The sequence below is a fragment of the Carcharhinus amblyrhynchos genome, chromosome 8 (genome assembly GCF_965287045.1).
Source record: "Carcharhinus amblyrhynchos chromosome 8, sCarAmb.v2.hapA, whole genome shotgun sequence".
Taxonomy (NCBI): Eukaryota; Metazoa; Chordata; class Chondrichthyes; order Carcharhiniformes; family Carcharhinidae; genus Carcharhinus; species Carcharhinus amblyrhynchos.
In genome coordinates, this window is record NC_137331.1 from 85,755,976 (window position 1) to 85,779,654 (window position 23,679).

At 41.7% G+C, this 23,679-nt stretch overlaps 1 protein-coding gene across 2 annotated transcripts in view; it reads left to right on the plus strand.

Moving 5' to 3' along the window:
• The first annotated feature begins 490 nt into the window (after positions 1-490).
• Positions 491-23,679, plus strand: part of lrrc69 (leucine rich repeat containing 69) — a 77,391-nt gene continuing 54,202 nt past the window's right edge. For both annotated transcript variants that reach the window (XM_080194395.1, XM_080194396.1), the window contains exons 1-4: positions 491-673; positions 3,322-3,448; positions 14,152-14,224; positions 15,768-15,963. In XM_080194395.1, coding sequence (XP_080050521.1) covers positions 497-673; positions 3,322-3,448; positions 14,152-14,224; positions 15,768-15,963 — 573 coding nt within the window. In that variant the 5' untranslated portion in view covers positions 491-496. The remainder of the gene's footprint in view (positions 674-3,321; positions 3,449-14,151; positions 14,225-15,767; positions 15,964-23,679) is intronic.

Consider the following 23,679-nt stretch of genomic DNA (forward strand, 5'->3'; position numbering starts at 1 on the left):
CCCAAAAATGGTAAAAAAGGTCTGACAACACCAGGTTTAAGTCCAACCGATTTATTTGATAGTCATCAACCCAAAAATGACCAGCTTATTCCAAGTCAGTTTTTAACTATTTCCATGAATGTAAATACATTATCTTAAATCTCATGAAACCTTATCAGGTTTCGAGATAGTCTTCAGTCCTCACTCCCAATTAATTATCACTTCTAAAGGCATGAAGGACAATCGTAGACATTCATTGTTTGTATGTAAACGGAGTGATCAGCTCCTTTTGTACTAAAGTGTCAGCTTTCACTCTTACTGGTTTGAGTTGAGCACGTGGAACGAGAACTGCATAGGATGCTGGAAAACATGTAGACCCAGTCAGGATGTTACACGCTGTCAGGCTGGACACCTGATGTGATTTAGTCAGCTGGCCGGCAGGGGGTGGGGCGTATTATGTTGCTCAGCGCTGGCGCAGTGACCTGATTTCCCTGGAGACGGGACGCGATGCTGGAAGATGGCGGACTGGCTGGTGCTGAGGGCGCTCCGGGGAAATGCAAAGCAGCTGGACCTGAGCGGCAAGAAACTGAGGCGGGTCCCCAAGGCGGTAGGAAGGCTGTTCGAACTGAACCGGCTCCAGCTGAAAAACAACCAGCTCACCGACCTTCCCACGGAGCTACAGGGGTTGAGCAATGTACGAGCCAGAGAGGCAGCAGAACAGGATCCCAGGCGGCCTGACAACCACAATATCTGGCCCAAATTCACCTCAATCCCAAATTTAAATCCAATATCTGGCAAATATTTATCCTGAGCCCATTTTCACTCTAATATCTGGCAAATATTCATCCTGATCAAAATATTAACACCAATATCTGCCCTGTATACCCCAACCCAGATTCAACTCGTTCCTGGCACACATTCAACTCCATCCATATGTACTCCCTCCCGCCCACCATATCCCCTACTATTAAATTGCCTTTTTTTAAGGTAATTTAGTGCAGCCAGACTTCAGGAATACCAAAACTGTTACCTGGCTTGTGCCACAAAATCTTTACCATCAGTTCCATTCTCTACTCTGACGAAACCAGACTTTGCATGCAAGTGAACTCCATGTTGAACTTCCATTCACACATCCTTTTTAGCACAAAGACCTACATTTCACCGCCATAATATTGCCACTTCTTCCCGACCTTGATGCATCTGTCACAAATTCTTCATGATGTGGAGATGCTGGTGTTGGATTGGGGTAAACACAGCAAGAAGTCTCACAACACCAGGTTGAAGTCCAACAGGTTTATTTGGTAGCACAAACCACTAGCTTTCGGAGCACTGCTCCATCAGGTGAGTGGGAGTTCTGTTCACAAACAGGGCATTTAAAAACACAAACTTAATTTACAAAATAATGGTCAGAATGCAAGTCTTCACAGCTAATCAAGCCTTAAAGGTACAGACAATGTGAGTGGAGAGAGGGTTAAGCATAGGTTAGAGATGCGTATTGTCTCCAGCCAGGACAGTTAGATTTTGCAAGCCTAGGCAAGTCATGGGGGTTACAGATAGTGTGACATGAACCCAAGATTCCGGTTGAGGCCGTCCTCATGTGCGGAACTTGGCTATCAGTCTCTCTGCTCAGTGACTGCATTGTCATGTGTTGTAAAGGCTGCCTTGGAGAACGTTTACCTGAAGATCAGAGACCGAATGTCCGTGACTGCTGAAGTGTTCCTCAACAGGAAAAGCCGAGTTCCGCACACATGAGGATGGCCTCAACTGGGATCTTGGGTTCGTGTCACACTATCTGTAACCCCACGACTTGCCTGGGCTTACAGAATCTCACTAACTGACCTGGCTGGAGACAAAACAAGTCTCTTTAACCTGTGTTTAACCCTCTCTCCACTCACATTGTTGGTACCTTTAAGATTTGATTACCTGTAAAGACTCGCATTCCAACCATTATTTTGTAAATTGGGTTTGTGTTTTAAATGCCCTGTTTGTGAACAGAACTCCCACTTAGCTGATGAAGGGGTAGTGCTCTGAAAGCTAGTGGCTTGTGCTGCCAGATAAACCTGTTGGACCTTAACCTGGTGTTGTGAGACTTCTTACAAAATCTTCACCCAGCTTTGACAATGGATTGTCTGGACTTGACGCCAGCACTTTTCTGTCCTTACAGATGCTGCCAGACCTGCTGAGATTGTTCAGCATTTTCTCTTTTGATTTGAGATTTCAGCATCCACAGTAATCTGCTTTCACCCATGTCTTTGTCATTTCTGGACTCTCGGATTCCAAAGCTGCCCTAACCAATCTCCCATTCTGCACTTATCGTAAAACACCACCACCACCACACACACACACACACACACACACACCCCGCGCGCGCCCCCCCCCCCAGCAGCACACTGTATTTCTCTGACTTTGAGGTCTTGTGTGTAGATCTGGCCCCTGGCCTCGTTTGGTGGCCATGCCACCAGCCATCTAAGTCCTACATACTAAAGTACTTTCCCAAAATCCCTTTGCCTTTACAACCTTAAAGTCCACATCTTTGACCAGCCAAATAAAAGCAGTTTTAAAGAAATGATTTTTGTGCTGATATTTAGCATAGAGTTGACCAAATTACAGATGGCATACCAACGTATGCCCCATATCCTCCAAGAAGTTCAGGGTGCGCAATCTTGTGTGCACTTATTTCCTATTCTTTGCTTTGTTTCTTTAGATGTTTGAAAGTACTTGTGTTATTGTTGTTGTCCCTTGATGGTAGGTCAACAAATTAAAGGAATGCAGATTTAAATTTTTATAATATCTGGGTGGCACAGTGGTTGGCACTGTTGCCTCACAGTGCAAAGGACCCAAGTTCAATTCCGGCCTCAGCTCACTGTCTATGTGGAATTTGCATACTTTCCTTGAGTTTGCGTGGGTTTCCTCCTGAGTGCTCCTGTTTTCTCCCACAGTCCAAAGATATGCAGGATTAGGTTGGTTGGCCATACTAAATTGACCTTGTATCAGAGGATTACCAGGGTAAATATGTGGGTTTACAGGAATAGGCCTGGGATGGGATTGTGTTTGGTGCAGGTTCGAATGGTCTCCTTCTGCACTAGATGATTCTAGCTGAGTTGCAATATATTCTCGGCATTATTTGGTTTGTTTCAGACTTCCAATGTTTACAGACCTTTTTCTTTTAAATTCAATCTTTATATGTGGACTCTGAACCCTGCAGAGTGTGGACCTAAGCAGCCCATGAATGCAAACAATATAATTTGGACATCCCTAATATAATGGCAGCAGCTATTGTATAAGGATAGCTGATTATTTCTGTTTCAAAGTACATGGACACCTTTTATATCTATTTTGCAGTTGACAGAGCTGAACTTGGGAGATAATTCCTTCAAAGAGCTTCCAGAAGTTCTGAAGTATCTAAGACAACTAAAGAAACTCCACTTGTTTAGTAACGAGCTAGAAACGTTGTCTCCAAATGTGCTTGGTAAATATATTATCGCTCGTATTTTTGAAATCAATTCTTTAACTGTGAGCATTGGTAAGAACTATTCCATATAGATGAATTGTAAAAGAAGAGATGAGACTAAAGTTGAACATGCAAACAAATATTAGATTTTATGCATAATATGCTTATTATAAAGCACATGAATATTTCTTATGGTATAAACAATCATATATTAAAATTACAACCACTATATTTAGTTTGTTTTGGAACTATGCTGGTAGTTAGTTTTACTGGCCCTGAAATTCTGATCTGCACTGGGGAATCCCTCGGAAGTCCTGACTGACAGTGGGAATTGCTTGGGAAGTTTAGATTTGGATGGTTCAAATTCACTTACCAGAATAGTTGCCCAGGAAAAGTTATAAGGATTAAAACTAGTTCTAACTTCTGGTTAGGAGTACTGCTGACCCTCTGACTTCCCACTGGACTTGCAAATACTATTCTTCGCGCGCGCGCCCCCCCCCCCCCCCCCCACCACCACCCGACCATCCATTTCCCCTCCCAACTACATCCTGACCCACCTTACACCACCACGCCCCCCCCCCCCGCCACCATCCACTCATTTGCCACTCTACTCATCTTCCTGCCACCTTATTCCCTCATCCTGCTACCCGTCACATCAACCATCCACATGTCACCAAATCCCCTCACCCACATACCTACCATCTTACGATATCACATACAGACTTGCCACCTACCATCTCACCCATCTGTAATTCTACCACCCTTTACCTACCCCCTCACCCTCTTACCTTACAGACTTAACTTTCCTCCTTTGCTTCTCATAGTGACTTTTGGACCTTTAAACTTACTGGTATACACCAAATAGTGCCATAGAAAAGGGGGTGTGGCATAGCTTTTCTGACAATCCTTCCCTATGAAGAAGGGCACCTCACATTTCGGAAGAGGCCTGGTTCAGAAGGCCAGGCAAGAAATGTATACAAGGTAAGATAGTAGGGGCAAAGTGGCAATCTTGTTATCTTTTCACCTTTTTTACACCACCCCCAATCAACCACATTACAGCAAGAGAAGCTACAACTAAATAAAATGTGTTAATTGAGAATCACAATGGCTCCAATCAAGGTCAACCCTCTGGTTTTTCTCAATTGTTTCCTTCAAGTTTAGGGATCTATATTGGTATAGTTTCAAGCATCAGATCAAGCCTAAGATCAGGTCCAGTGTCTTTTCTCATCAGCTTGGAAATTGCATGTCTCTTGTGGGGACAAGAATTGGATTCAATTTGAGTATGGTTTTTGGAGCAAACAAAGAGAGAGATTTGGGCTTGCCCGGTCCACTTGGCACATTTGGCTTTGTAACCGTAAGAATGGAGTAAAAACATTAAAAAGACTGATGTTGCTCAGTGGCACTAGAAGCCCCCTGGTTTTTCACCCAAGTTGTAAGTATAGAACTTTGTAATTGATAAAAGCAAGCCTTCCTCTGCAATATGCTTTTGATAATTCTGATGCCCAATTAAAAACAATACGTATCTGTTCTTTATGAATGTAATGTTTAACCTTTGGAGACCAAACAAGAGATCTTTAGATTGGTCACATAATCATTAGTTGATCATCTGTGATGCTGTCAACAGTGAGGCAAAGGTCAGAGTCTGATATTTGGCATTGTCAATGTCCTGCTGGAAAAGACCAATACAAACATGGCAAATACATAATGCTTTGCAGAGAAGATTTCAATATATAATTTAGGTATGTCTGTCCCTGGTTTTCATTTGCTTTTGCTGCCAGATTTTTTTTCCCTTCAAGTCTGAATATTTTGTTTCAGAATTTTCTGAGATTTGTTTGTGATTGTAGGAAGCCACATGAGCTGTTTCAGTCAATTGGAGAAATTCCATTTTGTGGCGGGCACCTTCATATAAAACCTACCAATCAGTGCTGAGCATGAATTAATTTTGCTTGAAAATCAGCTAGACCTAAAGGAAACTTTCTTATCAAAGTGGAACATAAAAATAGAAAGACACTGTAAAGAAACGTTACATTTTTTTGCCATACATAGAGCCTGGAAAATAGCCTTCAAATTCAACCTTTAGAGGGCACTCTAATACAATATTTCACATTTGGAATTTGTCTTATTTAATGTGCATGAGACATCAATCAGTATTTGTCTTATGTTTACAAGTTAATACCTCCTCTGGTTGCAGGTGTTCCAATTTATTCTAAGATTGTGTAATGATGCTGCATGTAGGTACTTGCAATATGTAGTAATATTCTGAATGTATAAATAAATAGGTGTACTCAGTGTCTATTCCCCTTTTGCTTGGTTACACATTATTAAAGCTCATTGATGCAGGTGTACTTGGGAGAAGGTGCGATTAGACACGTAGAGGTACTTAGATAAGTGGTTTCGCAATGATTATAACATTTTGGCATCATGATGTGCATCAATTGCTGGGTCAAATCAATCTGTGATATTTGAGTTTACTGTTTTGTCATCAGTTGCCATGAAATCTTGGTCATTGTGCTTTCATGTAAGGTACTCAAATATAATGCTCTATATTAGTACAATTGTATCAAATTTATCCATGTAGTAGAATAAATGTAGTACTATTAATTCTAATATAACAATGGTGCAGACTTTTTTCAATATGGTTAGCTTCCTCTTGACTTAGCTTTGAACTTTTTTTCTTCTTTCTCATCTCCCTTATGCCTCCACATCAACTTAACCATGAGATCCATCGCCTGTTCCTTTGATCTCATCTCCACTTCTTGACACAAATACTAGCTAATCTTGTAAATGATTCTGTCTCTTTAAAACTGTCTTCATTTCCCAACTCAAAATTCACTTTCAACTCCAAGGTCCTTGCCAAGTGTTGTCCTATTGCCAACTTCCCTTGCTCTCCAAATCTCCAATGTCTTTAAACAAATTATTGCCTCCCAAATGGGCTGCCATGCTTCCTGCAACTTCCCCTTTCAATCTCCGCTAGCAGATTTCTGCCCCATTCGCAGCATTGAAATAGCCTTAAATCAAGTTTGAAAGATATCCAGTGTGATTAATCTTGATGCATTGCACCTTCTCACGTCACTAGCCTCCTCTGTAACATGGGGCAACATGGTGGCACTGCTGCCTTGCAGTGTCGGGGACCCGGGTTCGATTCTCAGCTTAGGTCACTGTGTGGAGTTTGCACATTCTTCCTGTGTGTGGGTTTCTGCCAGGTGCTGCTCCCACAGTCTAAAGATACATAGGTTAGGTGGATTGGCCATGCTAAATTGCCCCTTAGTGTCAGAGGGTCACTAGGGTAAATGCATGGGGTTATGGGGATAGGGCCCGGATGGGATTTGTGTTTGGTGGAGACTTAATGTCTACATGGCCCAGTGTTTCATTGGTCTGGATTTTTGCTCCGCATTGGGAGTGCAGTGTCAGGACATTACCCTGCTCCACAAACTTGGCCTGGGGAAAGGATGCCTCAGAAGTTGGGATTTTTGTTTTGCAGTGGTGGGGTTCTCTGGAAGTCCAATATTGGCAGGAGGTGTGTGGAGGCTGGCTGGGTGGAAAGCCTGCCTCTGTGCTTGACTTGTCTAAGGTTTAAAAAAACTGCAACAAAAAGAAAAGCAGCCCTCCAGCTCCCATTGCTCACATCCCCTCTTTACCACACATGCTCCATCCATGCCAATCATGTTACTTAATTACCCCTGTGACCCCTTACTCTTCATACCAACCTATGCCCCTCTGCACAACTCCATGCCCCTATAAAGGGCCACTCTGCCAACCCATTACACCCACTATTACTCTTTGCCCTTGGAGCTATTGTGCCAACTCACCCAATAACTACCTTGGGCAGACCTTGGTACTCGTGCTGAGGTCAAATAAAATAAAGCTCTAGGTGTATATTACAGACTTTATTTTTTAAAACACAATCATAAAAAACACTCACTATGTTTACATTCCTTCAACTATAACCTTATAAGAACAAACAATCCATTCAAGTACCGGATCCCTTATAAAAACAAACATTGGTGTTCATAATACTGCTTCAAATAGTCTATATCAACTTGAAACTACCAATTAAATGGTGAATTGGAAGGCACCCTGCTACAAAAATGGAAGGCTGTGAAATCAGCATGCAGCACTAATCCAGTAATGGTAACCCTCAGGTTTATGCCAACAGACAAAGTGAAATAACAATGATTTTTGTTTAAAAACACTCCAATTATTTTTTTCCCTAGATTAAAGAGCAAGAGTTTTTAAGTGTATTGACAACTTGACAGTTGCCTTTGACTGTTCATTTAGACACTTTTGATAGTTACAATGAGCTTGATAGTTATTGAGTTGATGTACTTTTTAAAAACACATTCATGTCTACAAGAGGCACCTCTACCTCTCTCAAGGGGTACCCGACCTCCCCCAAAGGGACCATATTCCTACACCTCCAAAGACCTGTTCTTTCCAGGTATAACCTGTGTCTATTGTGTTTCATCCACCTGGGGCACCAAAATTAGACATGCTGCTGCCCTGTGAAAACGATAGGTGGAACTTCCAATGTTTGGAGGTTGTGGTAATGATAGCCTGGGTTTCCAGAATCCTATAAATTTCCTCAGCCTTGCAACTAATCCCTTAATCTCATAATTCCTTATACCTAAATTTCTTGTGCATTTCCCTCCTTTCACCCTGCCATTGAGTGCACCGTCCCCTCAATGCTCTGCAATTTCCTCCTTAAACCTCTGCCTTTTAGCCTCTCTCTTGTTAAATTCTACTTCTTTGACAAATCTTTGGTCATTGTTCTAAGTGGATTCTTGATCTGCCATACATTTTATTTCAGCTTTTCTATATTAAAGGCATGTTAGTTTTACAGCTACAAGTGACATGTATTCTAGTGGCAATCACGTACCAAGCATTTCAGTTGGGCTAGCTGATGGCTTGTCACAGCAATCAGTCATAGCCAAGGCCACTTATTTGCAGTTTCTGTGGAAAGGACACAATCATGAACTACAATCTTCAAAACATTGTATGATGAATTGAAATTTGACCTCATTAATTAATTATCCTAGTTTTAAATGTTTGGTTATTGAATGGACAATGCAATATAGTTGATCATATTCCTAAGCACAGAAGAGGCCATTCAACCTATCGAGTCTGCATCAACTCTCTGACAGAGCATCCTAATCAGGCCCTCCATCCTACCCTATTCCTATAATCCTACGTATTTCCCATAGCTAATCCATCTAACCTGCACCTCTTGGGATACTAAGGGGTAACTTAGCATGGCCAATCTACCTAACCTGCACATCTCTGGGAGAGGAAACTGGAGCACCCGGAGAAAACCCACGTAGACACAGAGAACATACAAACTCCACACAGACTAGCACCCAAAGCCGGAATTGAACCGGGTCCCTGGTACTGAGAGGCAGCAGTGCTAACCACTGTACCACCTTTTGCAAAAAGGCTGATGGCATCTGAATAGGTAAGCACCGTTGTGTATCTTGAGGTGACATCTGACTGTTATTGTCAATGGCCAACCTACTCAACTTTCAGTGACTTTGCAGATCTTTATCTGACTCCCTGCTGATTGGGACTCTGGAAACATTATTTGATTTGATTTGAATTGATTTATTATTGTCACATGTATTAACATGCAGTGAAAAGTATTGTTTCTTGCGCGCTATACAGACAAAATTACTGTTCGTAGAGAAGGAAATGAGAGAGTGCAGAATGTAGTATTACAGTCATAGCTATGGTGCAGAGAAAGATGAACTTAATGCAAGGCAAGTCCATTCAAAGTCTGACAGCAGCAGAAAGAAGCTGTTCTTGAGTCAGTTGATACGTGACCTCAAACTTTTGTATCTTTTCCCAAAGGATGAAGGTGGAAAAGAGAGTGTTCGGGGTGCTGGCTGCTTTGCCGAGGCAGCAGGAAGTGTAGACAGAGTCAGTGGATGGGTGGCTGGTTTACGTGATGGATTGGGCTACATTCACAACCTTTCGTAGTTTCTTGCAGTCTTGGGCAGAGCAGGAGCCGTACCAAGCTGTGATACAATCAGAAAGAATGCTTTTTATGGTGCATCTGTAAAAGTTGGTGAGAGTCAGAACTGACATGCCAAATTTCCTTAGTCTTCTGAGAAAATAGAGGCATTGGTAGGCTTTCTTAACTATAGTGTCAGCATGGGGGGAACCAGGACAGATTGTTGGTGATCTGGACATATAAAAACTTGAAGCTCTTGACCTTTTCTACTTCATCCCCATTGATGTTGACAGGGGCATGTTCTCCTTTATGCTTCCTGAAGTTGATGACCATCTCCTTATTTTGTTGACATTGAGGGAGAGATTATTGTTGCCGCACCAGTTCATCAGATTCTTTTATTTCATTCCTGTATTCTGTCTTGTCATTGTTTTGAGATCCGATCAGCAAACTTGAAAATCGCATTGGAGGGGAATTTGGCCACACAGTCATAGCTGTACAAGGAGTATTGTGGGGGGCTGAGAACACAGCCTTGTGGGGCACTGGTGTTGAGGATGATCATGGAGGACAGGTTATAGAACATAGAACACTACAGCACAAACAGGCCCTTTGGCCCACAAGTTGCGCTGATCATATCCATACCTACCAGGCCATAGAGCTATCTGTAACTGCCAATCCCATTAAATCCCATGTACTCATCCAGAGGTCTTTTAAAAGACCCCAGCGAGTTCGCCTCCACCACCACTGACGGCAGCCGATTCCACTCACTCACCACCCTCTGAGTGAAAAACTTACCCCTAACATCTCCTCTGTACTTGCTCCCCAGCATCTTAAACCTTTGTCCTCATAGCGACCATTTCAGGCCTGGGAAATAGCCTCCGAGAATCCACCATATCTATTCCTCTCAACATTTTATAAACCTCTATCAGGCCGCCTCTCAACCTTCGTCTCTCCAGGGAGAAGAGACCTAGCTCCCTCAACCTATCTTCATAAGGCATGCCTCCCAATCCAAGCAACATCCTTGTAAATCTCCTCTGCACCCTCTCACTGCATCAAAGCGTGCAAATATGGTTGATGAAATGTGAGTGGGTGTATCTCATTAGACCATGCCTCCTTTCAATTAACTCTGCAGAAATAATGAGACATCAACTAGGTGCACATAAGATATTCATCTACTGCATTTTGTTATCTGTCTATTGTTATCAGCTCACCTTGAAAATCAGAACTTCCTTCCTGTTGATGCAAATGTGATGGTATTGGTGTTTGATTTCCAGTTCATCCTCTAGAAAACTGAGATTTCTGTCGGGAAACCTTTTGGTGACCATAATGATACTATTGGGGGAAAAAAAGCGGGTAATTGCCCCAGAGACTTTGCAAATTAATTCTGGCTCCCACCTTTCATCTAGTTTGGTTTGGGTGGCCTTATAAGAAATTATTCTCATTATCCAGTGAAAAATGGCAAAAGACAGGTAATATCATTAATAGGTTGGGAGTGGTTTCCAGCCTTGGGGAAATTTCCCCATCATTATTATGTTGCTGCTTTCAATTATGTAAACCACATTTTATATTCTGATTTGTAATGAACTCTGTCCTTCAAGTTGTGTGCAAGTGAGCTGAATTGAATGTTGGATCATACTGTAATGCTTGTTCACTTCTTCTTGGAGGCTAAATGTGACTGGTGATTTCCAGACATTTTTCTCACTAATTTCCTGTAAATGTGACTTGATGGAAGTATTTCTACATGCAGAAATGAAAAAAGATCCATGTATAAAGCCCAATGGTTTAGCTGGTTTAATACAAGTTCATTCTGACTGACCCTTTTACATCTGATGCTCAGTCTCATATTCTGTTGATACACTTGATGGTCTGTCAGAATATGATAAATATGAAAGTAGAAATAAAAACTGCGAGTACTATAAATCTGAAATAATATATAAAATGCACAACTACCCATTTGCTTTTACTGATACTGATTAAATATTTCCAGCATTTCAGTATGCATTCATAAGTACAACAATACAAAATAAATAACTTCATACACGAGTACCTTGCGTCGCAATGGATTCATCGAATTACTTGTATAATATATTATGATTTGTTATTGTGATATAGATAAGCATGCAGATACCAATTTAAAACATTAAGTATACAAAATAATGGCAAGTTAAAAGGTAGAATATCTACTATGAATATGTATCACTGTCCAATATTCTTAAAATTAGTATCATGAGTCGTGTATGAAACAAAAATCAATCTTTTATCTTAAACGGTAGCTGCCAGTTTTATTCTATCATCTAGAATAACAATATTCTTCTTTTGAGCCAGGCTATGCGAGATCGAAACACTTTTACTGCACGCAATCCACATGTGTCTCGAACCTACTTGCTTAGTACCCAATGTGTAGCTCCGTCACTTCTGTCAAGAGCCTCAAACTCTTTATTTCCTTTCCTTTCACCCATTTCCTGACTTTTATCTTTATTTCACTCAATGGTTGGTGAGGATCAAGACTATTCTGCGATGAAGTTATCCTAAATATAAATGAAAGAAACAGATTGCTTTTAACAGGAATTCCAGGATAATTTTGATGCAAAATATTTGACAATGATGCAAAGAAAACCTGATGTGCTGTGCAATTAAGTTAAAATAAGAATCTGAGGCAAATAAGTAGATATGGTTCGATGGTAACATTGAGGGGAGAGGATGGTTTGATGCAGCAACGTGCTTGGAAAAAGGTGTTTTTCAGCAGCAAAGTGGTGAGAATATCTGAAAGCATATAAATATTGGGGATTCTTTTTCAAGTTGGAGTGTATGGTTATGCCCCATTCTTTCTAATTCTCGCAGTTCTTAAAATTGTGAAACATTGTTAGCAGCTTAGTGGGGAAGTTTTAATTTTCTCCCATTTTTTCTGACTGGTTATTGCAGAAGGTCGAGGGACATGGAGTTGGGGGTAGGGTGTTAGCGTGGATAGAGGATTGGTTGTCAAATAGGAGGCAGAGAGTCGGGGTCAACGGGTGCTATTCGGATTGGCGGATGGTGACTAGTGGAGTGCCCCAGGGGTCGGTGCTGGGGCCTCAGCTTTTTACCATTTATATAGATGATCTGGAGGAGGGAACCGAGTGTAGAGTGTCGAAATTTGCTGATGACACCAAGATTGGGGGAACGGCAAATTGTGCGGAGGGTGTGGAGAGTCTGCAGAAGGATCTAGATAGGCTGGGCGAATGGGCCAGGAAATGGCAAATGGAATTTAATGTTGGCAAGTGTGAGGTGGTACACTTTGGTAGGAAGGACTATTACTTACAGGGCGAAAAACTGCAGCAGGCGACGGTGCAGAGGGACCTCGGGGTCCTTGTGCATGAGTCGCAAAAACCCAGCTTGCAGGTGGTCAGGAAGGCGAATGGGATGCTGGCCTTCATAGCAAGGGGGATTGAATATAAAAGTAGGGAGGTCTTGCTGCGGCTATATAGGGCATTGGTGAGGCCGCAGCTGGAGTACTGTGTGCAGTTTTGGGCACCGCACCTGCGCAAGGATATTTTGGCCTTGGAGGGAGTGCAGAGGAGGTTTACTAGGCTGATACCGGAGTTGAGGGGGTTGAGCTATGAGGAGAGGCTGAATAAACTAGGCTTGTACTCGTTAGAGTTTAGAAGAATGAGGGGAGATCTCATTGAGACGTATAAGATGATGAATGGGATGGATAGGATAGAGGTGGAAAGACTCTTCCCGCTCAAAAAAGACAGTAGGACTAGGGGGCACAGCCTCAAGATAAAGGGGAGGCGGTTTAGAACGGAGTTGAGGAGGAACTTCTTCACTCAAAGGGTGGTGAATCTCTGGAATTCTCTGCCCGTTGAAGTGGTGGAGGCTGCCTCGCTAAATATTTTTAAGACGCGGGTTGATGGGTTTTTGATAAGAGAGGGGATTAAGGGTTATGGGGAGAGGGCGGGAAAGTGGAACTGAGCATCGACAGATCAGCCATGATCTTATTGAATGGCGGGGCAGGCTCGAAGGGCTGGATGGCCTACTCCTGCTCCTATTTCTTATGTTCTTATGTTCTTATGGTTTCTGTTAAATAATATGATGCAATATTGTGCTTAACTTGTAAATTTATGTCTGTACTATATGTGAGAGACAAAGAGAATGTATGCGTGGTAAAAATAATGGGGAGAAAATGAAGAGAAAAGCAGGATGAATCACTATTAGTTGATCTTTACCAGGCTAAGATATCCAGTATGCCCTTTCTCATCCTATTGTTAATGATGTCATTTTGAAGATTGGGTATGTACCCATTTTTGTAGCTAATTTTCTCTCTAGAGAAAATTCCCAAGATCAAGTGGGAAGTTTGGTAGCCTGATTCCAGGCTTTCATCAGTATCACTTTCATCTAGACATCATATGACAGCAAGCAGACTGAATTAATATTTCTGTGATTTTGCTTCCCTCTTTAAGTCTTTCTTTGCAACCTCCTTGTACAAAGGACGGTGAGGTTATTAGTAGGGGAATTAACCTATGTGTGTTTGTGGGATAAAAGAACATTCTGCAGATGCTGGCAATCTGAAATAAAAACAGAAAAAGCTGGAAATACCCAGAAGGTCTGGCAGCTTCTGTGGAGTGAGTTCAGGTAAAAAATTAACTGTTTTTCTCCTTGCAGATGATGCCACACCTGCTGAGTGTTTCCAGCATTCTGTGTTTTTATTTATGTTTCTAAGATGTTTTTCTGCACAATTGTCATTGATTTTTTTCAAGCCTCTTTAATTTTCAAAAATGCACATTTTGTTCTGTCATTTCAGAATGTTTAACAAACCTAGTTTTCTTGAACCTGAATAACAACAAGCTAACAACCTTGCCTGAAGAGATACACAGGTAGAATAATTACTGATTTGTTGCATTTATACAATAATGTTGCCCATCAGGTAAAAATTGTTTACCTCTGCAATTACCTCTCTATTAATCCTAAATGCGGCTTGGGTATAATACTACAGTTCTGTAGATATTGTCAACGTTTCAGTACCACACCCATTCTTCTTGTATTTTTTCCAGATAGTGGCTGTTGACAGTTGTTTGACACTGGCATTACTATTACACATAAATGTATTCCTGTTCTCACCTGACATCCTCATGTTACATTTAAGTAAGGAACAGCCGAGGTTAAGGGCAATCTTCCAGCCCAGAAGACAATAGAAGCCCTTGAGGCAATTAATGATCAGCAAAGGGTCTCATCCCACCACAGCTGGTATTTTACCATTGGAGTGGTGTGAGGGGACATATGCCATGTGGGGAGGCCACCCATTTAAGAGATGGTGATTCTCTGCAGTCTCAGTGGGACAAAGCCTCTCTTGATCAGGCACCCTGTGATCCATGGAGGGCTGTGACCTGCCCTTTTAAATTACATCCCCCTCGAGGTAGGCTCTGGTGATCCCTATGTTTAGTGGATTCTGCCACATTGGGTAGACTGGCCTTGCTGCAATCCCAGTGGTTGCTGCAGCTCTTTGTGGTACTGCTACTGAATTGTGGCTAGCCATCTGATTGGCTGACAGTTCCTAGAAGTGGGGTATTTGCCTTTCATAGAATCATAGAATCCTTACAGTGCAGAAGGAGGCCATTTGGCCCACCAAATTTGCACCAATCACAATCCAATCCAGGCCCTGTTCCTATAGCCCTACATATTTACGCTGCTAATCCCCTGACACTGGGGTCAATTTAGCATGGCCAATTAACCTAACCCACACATCTTTGGACTGTGGAAGGAAACTGGAGCACCCGGAGGACACCCATGCAGACACGGGAAAAACAGGCCAACTCCAAACAGACAATGACCGAATGCTGGAATCAAAGCCAAGGTCGCTGGAACTGTGAGGCAGCAGGTTAAAGGCATGGAAGTGCTAATGGCAGGCACTTAACTCCCTGTTTTCAAGCAATCCCATCGGGGCTTCTGAAAACAGACACAACAACCAGGATTGCCCCTGGTTGGTGGACAGGGCACTGACTGTCACTGACGTTAGTTACATAGTATTGTGCATTCCTTGAGATATGAGTTAGAAGATTGATTATTTCTTAATGTCACGTAGAAATCTTTAAAAATATATCTTTTTATTAAAACTGATTGATATCAGGTTCGCTGTAAGGCACATCAGACAATATAGTCCCTTGCAGTGGATACCTCTTGAGTCTGTTATTGTAGGAAAATGCAGCGAAACACACTTAAAAGAAACTGCATCACATTAATAAAGTTATAAGAAAAGCTATTTTACTACGTTTACGACTGTATAACAAGTAACAGAATTCTTGAGATCTGGTAAATTAGATCCAGTTTAAGATCAGTTTTTCTCTGGGAAGTAAGTGTGATCTATAGGGGGCATCACTGTACCACAGCAAACAATGAATTATGCCTCTTCTTATTTTGCAGCCTGACTCAGCTCAAGTATCTTACTTTGAACAACAACCAACTGGAGTGCATTCCAAGCAAACTTTGTCTTCTTCAAAAGCTTTGTGAACTATGTTTAACATACAATCGACTTCAGTCACTTCCACATAACATTGGATATTTGACTAATCTCAAGAAGCTTTTTCTGTCAAGAAACCAAATCCAGGTGCTCCCAGAAGTAAGTTATTTTGACAGAACTTTCCAGTTTATTAATTTTAAAATATGTGCATAAACAGCATTAATTCATTAATTTCCACAGGGATTCTCCATATATCTGCCATAACCTGAGTGAAAGATCCATAGAAACCCAGCAAAGTTATGTGAATGTTGTTTTCCTTGGATACTCTGCTGAAGTTATGTCAGGTAGTAACTGGGACAACCCGGGTGGAAATTCTCCCCCTTGAAAGAGCTTGCATTTATATGTCTTATCTCACCCTCCAGAAGTGCCCTGCAGGCAATTGATTATTGATGAAGTCATGATTCTTGTTATATAGGTAAACTTGGAAAATGTTTTCGTGTACAGAATGTCCAAAATTACGTAGTGGATGACTGACAAGATAATCTGGTTTTAGTGGTATTTTGTGAGAGAAGAATGTGGCAAGCGCATGAAAGAACTCTCAACTCTTCTTCAAACAAACAGCGTCATAGAATATCATTGTATTTGTTTGAGCAGGCCTATGGGACCTAAAATTAACATCTCGTTTGAAAGCTGGCTCGTTATGACAATTCGGCGCGCTGTCAGCACTATCTATTTAGTTATGTGCTCAAACCTGAAGTGGGGCTTGAACCTTCAATCTAAGTGCTGCCAACTGAGTCAAACTTTAAATATATATTATATATACATACATATATATGTGTAATTCCATGTATGTTGTCAGCCCAAATTGTGCACATAACCAAATAAGCTGTCCCATAACAAAGTATCTGAGTGAAAATGGCTACTGACAAAACATTTGGCTCCTTTGTGAAGACTGCAATTTATTCTAGATTGGAATGGATTGGCAAAGATAGCTGTTCCACAGATGGTTGGAATTTGTTGCCTCAGTTAGAGGGCTAAGAAAACTATTGTAATCTACCCTGGCTTTGTGGCTTAATTGTTGCAGGAGAGAACAACCTATAAAAGCAATGCCAGTAAGCAGTCAAGGAAATCTTCAGTAGTTTTTTGATATAGAGGATAGTGAATTTAACACTTTATTATCTTAAATTACTATAATTTAGGGTGATTGACACATTTGTTTGGCTTCTCTTCAGAAATAGAACATAGAACACTACAGCACAAACGGGCCCTTCGGCCCACAAGTTGCGCCGATCACATCTATATCTACCAAGCCATAGAACTATCTGTAACTTCCAATGCCATTAGATCCCATATACTCATCCAGAAGTCTTCTAAAAGACCCCAGCGAGTTCGCCTCCACCACCGACGGCAGCCGATTCCACTCACTCACCACCCTCTGAGTGAAAAACTTTCCCCTAACATCTCCTCTGTACTTGCTTCCCAGCACCTTAAACCTGTGTCCTTTCATAGAAACCATTTCAGCCCAGGGAAATAACCTCTGAGAATCCACCCTATCTATTCCTCTCAACATTTTATAAACCTCTATCAGGTCGCCTTTCAACCTTCGTATCTCCAGGGAGAAGAGACCTAGCTCCCTCAACCTATCTTCATAAGGCATGCCTCCCAATCCAGGCAACATCCTTGTAAATCTCCTCTGCACCCTCTCAATAGCTTCCACATCCTTCCTGTAGTGAGGCGACCAGAACTGTGCACAGTACTCCAACTGGGGTCTGACAAGGATCCTATAAAGTTGCAGCATTACCTCCTGACTCCTATACTCAATCCTTCGATTAATGAAGGCCAGTACACCATACGCCTTCTTGACCACATCCTCCACCTGCGAGGCCGATTTAAGAGTCCTATGGACCCGGACCCCAAGATCTTTCTACTCTTCAACGCAGCTAAGACTCCTACCCTTGATATTGTACTCCTGCATCCCGTTGGTCCTGCCAAAATGGACCACTGCACATTATCTGCGTTGAAGTCCATCTGCCACTTCTCCGCCCAGTCTTGCATCCTATCTATGTCACGCTGCAACTTCTGACATCCCTCCAGACTATCCACAACACCACTGACCTTCATATCGTCGGCGAACTTAGTAACCCATCCCTCCACTTCCTCATCCAGGTCATTTATGAAAATGAGAAACAGCAAGGGTCCTAGAACAGATCCCTGGGGCACTCCACTGGTGACCGACCTCCATGCAGAAGAAGACCCATCCGCAACCACACTCTGCCTTCTGCAGGCAAGCCAGTTCTGGATCCACAAGGCCAAAGTCCCTTGGATCCCATGCCCTCTCACCTTCTTGAGAAGTCTTGCATGGGGGACCTTATCAAACGCCTTGCTGAAGTCCATGTAAACCACCTCCACCGCTGTTCGTTCGTCAATGTGTTCAGTCACATTTTCAAAGAACTCAACTAGGCTCGTAAGGCATGACCTGCCCTTGACAAAGCCGTGCTGACTATTCCTGATCATTCTAAACTTCTCTAAATGTTCACAAATCTTGTCCCTCAGAATCCTCTCCATCAACTTACCAACCACTGAGGCCAGACTCACTGGTCAGTAATTTCCCGGGCTATCCCTGTTCCCTTTCTTGAAAATAGGAACCACATCCACAATCCTCCAGAAACTCTCCTGTCCCCATCGACGATGCAAAGATCATCGTCAGGGGCCCTGTAATCACTTCCCTCACCTCCCACAGTAACCTGGGGTACATCCCATCCGGTCCTGGCAACTTATCTACCTTGATAGAATTTAAAAGTTCTAACACATCCTCTTTCTTAATATCTACGTACTCAATCTTTTCAGTCTGCCGCAAACCTGCAGTATAACCTCCCAGATCACTTTCCACCGTTAATACCGAGGCAAAGTACTCATTAAGCACCTCTGCTGTTTCTTCTGGTTCCACACAGACTTTTCCCCCTTCACCTTTTATAGGTCCTATCCCTTCTTTTCTCATCCTTTTACTCTTCACATATTTGTAGAATGCCTTGGGATTCTCCTTAATTTTACCCGTCAAGGCCTTCTCATGTCCCCTTCTGGCTCTCCTAATTTCCTTTTTAAGCTCCTTTCTACAAGCCTATACTCCTCTAGATCCTTAACTTCTCTTAGCTCTTTGAACCTTTTATATGCCTTTCTTTTCTTCCTGACCAGGTTCACCACAACCTTTGTGACACCATGGCTCCCATGACCTACCAAAACCTCCTTGTCTCATCGGAACGTTGTTGTTCAGAAATGTTTATTTTATGACAAAGTTTCAAGCAAAAGCAGGGATGCAAAAAGGCCATGAAACCCAAAGCTGCTCATTTCTCTGGCATACTAATACTCCCATTACAGAATCTAATATATTTTGAATAACCCCAGCATTTTTGATTTTATTACGTTGCTAGTTAGATTATTTCTAACAATTATTAGTTTTTTTTCAGATGTTTGACCTAAATTTATTTTAGATTTATGCCCTCTGGCGTCAAGATACTTTGAAATCATAATTTTACTTCTTCTGTATCATTCAATACTTTGTATATATGAGTGAGTTTTCACCACTGCATTGTGAAGTATTGGCACACCTTCTGTAGACTCCTAGCTTCATTTGGTAGCCTTTATTTTTAAGTAGCTTTGCCATTTTTTCTTGGCAATGAGAATATTGTGTTTGTCATTACTCCCACCTCTCTTCCAAGGCTAATAATTGTGCTAATTCAGTTCTATTCATTGTGTACTATGTGTAATTGTTTCATAGTCATCAGTGTTAATGTTGCAGTATTTTTGTTTTTTTGGTTATCCAAGTATTGACTTCTGCATGACTCCATTTAATATCTCATTATACAGCAGATGTGATACATTTTCTCCTTGGTACAGGGCTTTAATATGTGGGACATCAAGCAGGGGGCACTGACCTCCACACATGAATTTTTGATTCATTATAATGTCATGTCAGGCTTTGTTCTGGGAGCATAAATGCATAAAATCCATGCTCACAGCTCTTCTGAATATCTTGTTTTAAGAACAGCATTTTTTTAAAACCCTTGTTCTAGCCTAAGTTCTTGTGACTTATGGCTAGAATTTTATCAAAAGCTTTCTGGGAATCTAAATGAATTATACTATGGAATATGTCACTACTTAATGGTTACAGTTTTTTAAATAAATTAAAGAGAATTTGTTAGCTAGAATCATCTACTTGTAAACTACACTCATTGTTTCTTGCAATGTTATTGGAACCTCAGAACGGGTTCCATTATTTTACTTATTCATTTTTGTAACCAGTTGAACAATGATTGAAATATGCCATTATGCAGGAAGACGTAGTCAATTTGTGCACCACCAAATTCCACAAGTAACAATTGGATGAATGGCAAATTATATAATAGTTTTTGTTGGTAGTAGTACCATACAATATTATATATCCATTTAAAGCGGCACTCACTATCCCAGTTTAATGTCTCATTGAAAAGTTAGTACCTGTCTTTTCACTAGCAATATCGGAACAGGAGTAGACCATTCAGCCTGTAGATCCTGCTCTGCTGTTTAATTAGATCATCGCTGATCATCTATTTCAGTTGCACTTTCCTCTTTTCCTATCTCCATATTCCTCAATGTCACTGGTCTCAAGAAATCTGATCGATTTCTGCCTTGAAAATGCTTTATGGTTGAACTTCCGTAGCACTCTGAGTTAAAGAATTCCAAAAATTTCTTTGCTTTCTTTCTGTTAATTAAGACATTTCTCCTCATCTCAGATTATCCGTTATCCTGAGATTGTTGTCCATTTTTGACTTACGAGTCAGAGGAAACACATCTGCATTTCATTCTTCATCTCATTCTTCAAAATCCTAGGGAATACATCATCCTTTGACAATCCTGCCATCCCAGGGATTAATATGGTGAATCTTCATTGCACTCCCTCTATGGCTAATGTACTCTTCCTTAGAAAAGGAGACCAAACTGTGGATCTAGATAGGCTGGGCGAATGGGCCAGGGACTGGCAAATGGAATTTAATGTTGGCAAATGCGAGGTGGTCCACTTTGGTAGGAATAATGGTAGGAAGGACTATTACTTAGGTGGCGAAAAACTGCAGCAGGCGACGGTGCAGAGGGACCTCGGGGTCCTTGTGCATGAGTCGCAAAAACCCAGCCTGCAGGTGCAGCAGGTGGCCAGGAAAGCTAATGGGATGCTGGCCTTCATAGCGAGGGGGATTGAATATAACAGTAGGGAGGTCTTGCTGCAGCTGTATAGGGCATTGGTGAGGCCGCAGCTGGAGTACTGTGTACAGTTTTGGTCGCTGCACTTACGCAAGGATATTTTGGCCTTGGAGGGAATGCAGAGGAGGTTTACTAGGCTGATGCCGGAGTTGAGGGGGTTGAGCTATGAGGAGAGGCTGAATAAACTAGGCTTGTACTCGTTAGAGTTTAGAAGAATGAGGGGAGATCTCATTGAGACATATAAGATGATGAATGGGATGGATAGAATAGAGGTGGAGAGACTCTTCCCACTCAGAAAGGACAGTAGGACTAGGGGGCACAGCCTCAAGATAAAGGGGGGGGGGCGGTTTAGAACGGAATTGAGGAGGAACTTCTTCACTCAAAGGGTGGTGAATCTCTGGAATTCTCTGCCTGTTGAAGTGGTGGAGGCTGCCTCGCTAAATATTTTTAAGACGCGGGTTGATGGCTTTTTGATAAGCGAGGGGATTAAGGGTAATGGGGAGAGGGCGGGAATGTGGAACTGAGCCACGACAGATCAGCCATGATCTTATTGAATGGCGGGGCAGATGGGCTACTCCTGCTCCTATTTCTTATGTTCTTATATAATACTCCAGGTGAGGTCTCAGCCAGGCTTGATATAACTGTCGCAAGAATTTTTTTAGTCATTTGTGAGACATGGGTATCATTGGTTGGCCAATATTTATTGCTCATCCCTAGTTTCCCTTGAAACTGAGTGGCTTGCCACATTGTCAACCACATTGCTGTGGTTCTGAAGTCACATGTCAGCCAGACCAGACAAGGATGACAGGTTTCCTTCCCAAAAGAACATTAGTGAACCAGATAGATTTTTTCAATAATTGACAATGGTTTCATGGTAGATTCTTAATTCCAGATATTTTTTATTGAACTCAAATTGTACCATCTGTCGTGGCATGATTCGAACACGGGTGCCCAGAACATTAGCTGAGTTTTTGAATTAATAACCTAGCAATAAAACCATTAGGCTACTGCATCTTACTCTTGTACTCAAATCCCCTTGAGATGAAAGTCAACATACCATTTGCTTCCTAATTGTTGCACCTCTAGGATGGCTTTTCGTAACTCCTGAACATTTCTTATAGTTAATCTTTCCTTTCCTCATACCTAAAGAAGCTTTTACCCAGTTGGACACTGCATTTACCAACCTTTCACCATTTAAGAAATATTCTGCTTTTTTGTTTTTTTTGCAAAAGTGAACAACTTCACACTGATTCACATTATATTCCATCTGTTCAATCTAACCCATTCACTTAGCTTGTCCAAATCCTCATGAAGTGCTTGTGCATCCTCCTCACAACTTGCATTCCCACCCAGTTTGTTGTCATCAGGAAATTTAGAAATATTACATTTGGTCCCCACGCCCAAATTATTTATAGAGATTGCGAATAAGGAAGTCATGTTTGACAGACCTGTTGGAGTTTGTTGAGGATGTGTAGCGTAGATAAAGGAGAACTGCATAAGATGCTTTTGGATTTCCAGAATCCTTTAGAAAATGACCCACACAGGTTTGGCAAATATAGTGCATGCGATGGGAGGAAATATACTAGGGGGATTGAGAATTGGTTAATGGAAATAAAGCAAAGAGTAGAAATAAGTGGATCAGTCTCAGGATGATAAACTAATGGGGTAGCATGAGGATCACTGTGAGGTCCACAGCTATTCAAAATTATATTATGGTCATTATTTCCCAAAAATTCCTTTACATAAAGGTCGTTATTTAGCCCTTTCTCATTAGACAACACTAAATCCAAAAAGCCCAATCCCTACTTGGCTTCTCAATAAACTGCTCAAGAACCCCCCTCATACATTCTCCAGGAATTCATCCTTTTTAGCATTAGTGCTGATTTGGTTAACTCAGTCTGTTTTAAATTGAAGTTGCCAATTATTACTGTATTACCCATGTCTATGATCACAGAAGTGCCTGTCTGTTGATTGAACTAACAAATCCCCTATCACTATTGCTCTTGGCCTCTTATTCCTCTCCTCCTGTACAGCTAAGCCACCTGTGGTGCCATGAACTTGGCTCAGAGGAACCATCAGTATCCAAGAAGAGAAAAGCTGATTCACGAGCGTGACTTCTGCACTACTTGTTCACTTATCTTGAACTGACCAGCAGTCATCCATTTCCCTTCTGTCCTTGTGCTCCAAACCTGTTATGTGGATACCTGGCTAAATATGCTACCCACATTGCTGTCAGCCTCGCAATGCGCCACAGTGAATGCAGCTGCTGCTGCAAACCCAGAGCTCAGTTTTCTACAGCTAGTGACACTTCTTGCACATGTTCGTCTAGGTCAATGGTAGTGTCTATGACTGCCCATGAATTGCAGGACATGCATTCTACATGACCAAGCTGCCCTGTCGTGCCTTAAATAACATGAATGAAATAAAGTTGAGTTTGGTTTACTTATATTAACTTTATTTTACTTGGCCTTAATGTTACAACTGTGATAAATGTTGTTTGTACTGATGAATCGACTAATGCATGACACAAAATTTAATGTTTTTCTAATTCTGAGCAATTTCCACTCCCTCCCTAAGAGCAGTTATTCACCAGCTAATACACTTGTGGCTTTCCTCTGACATCATTGTTCACTACTTTTTAAA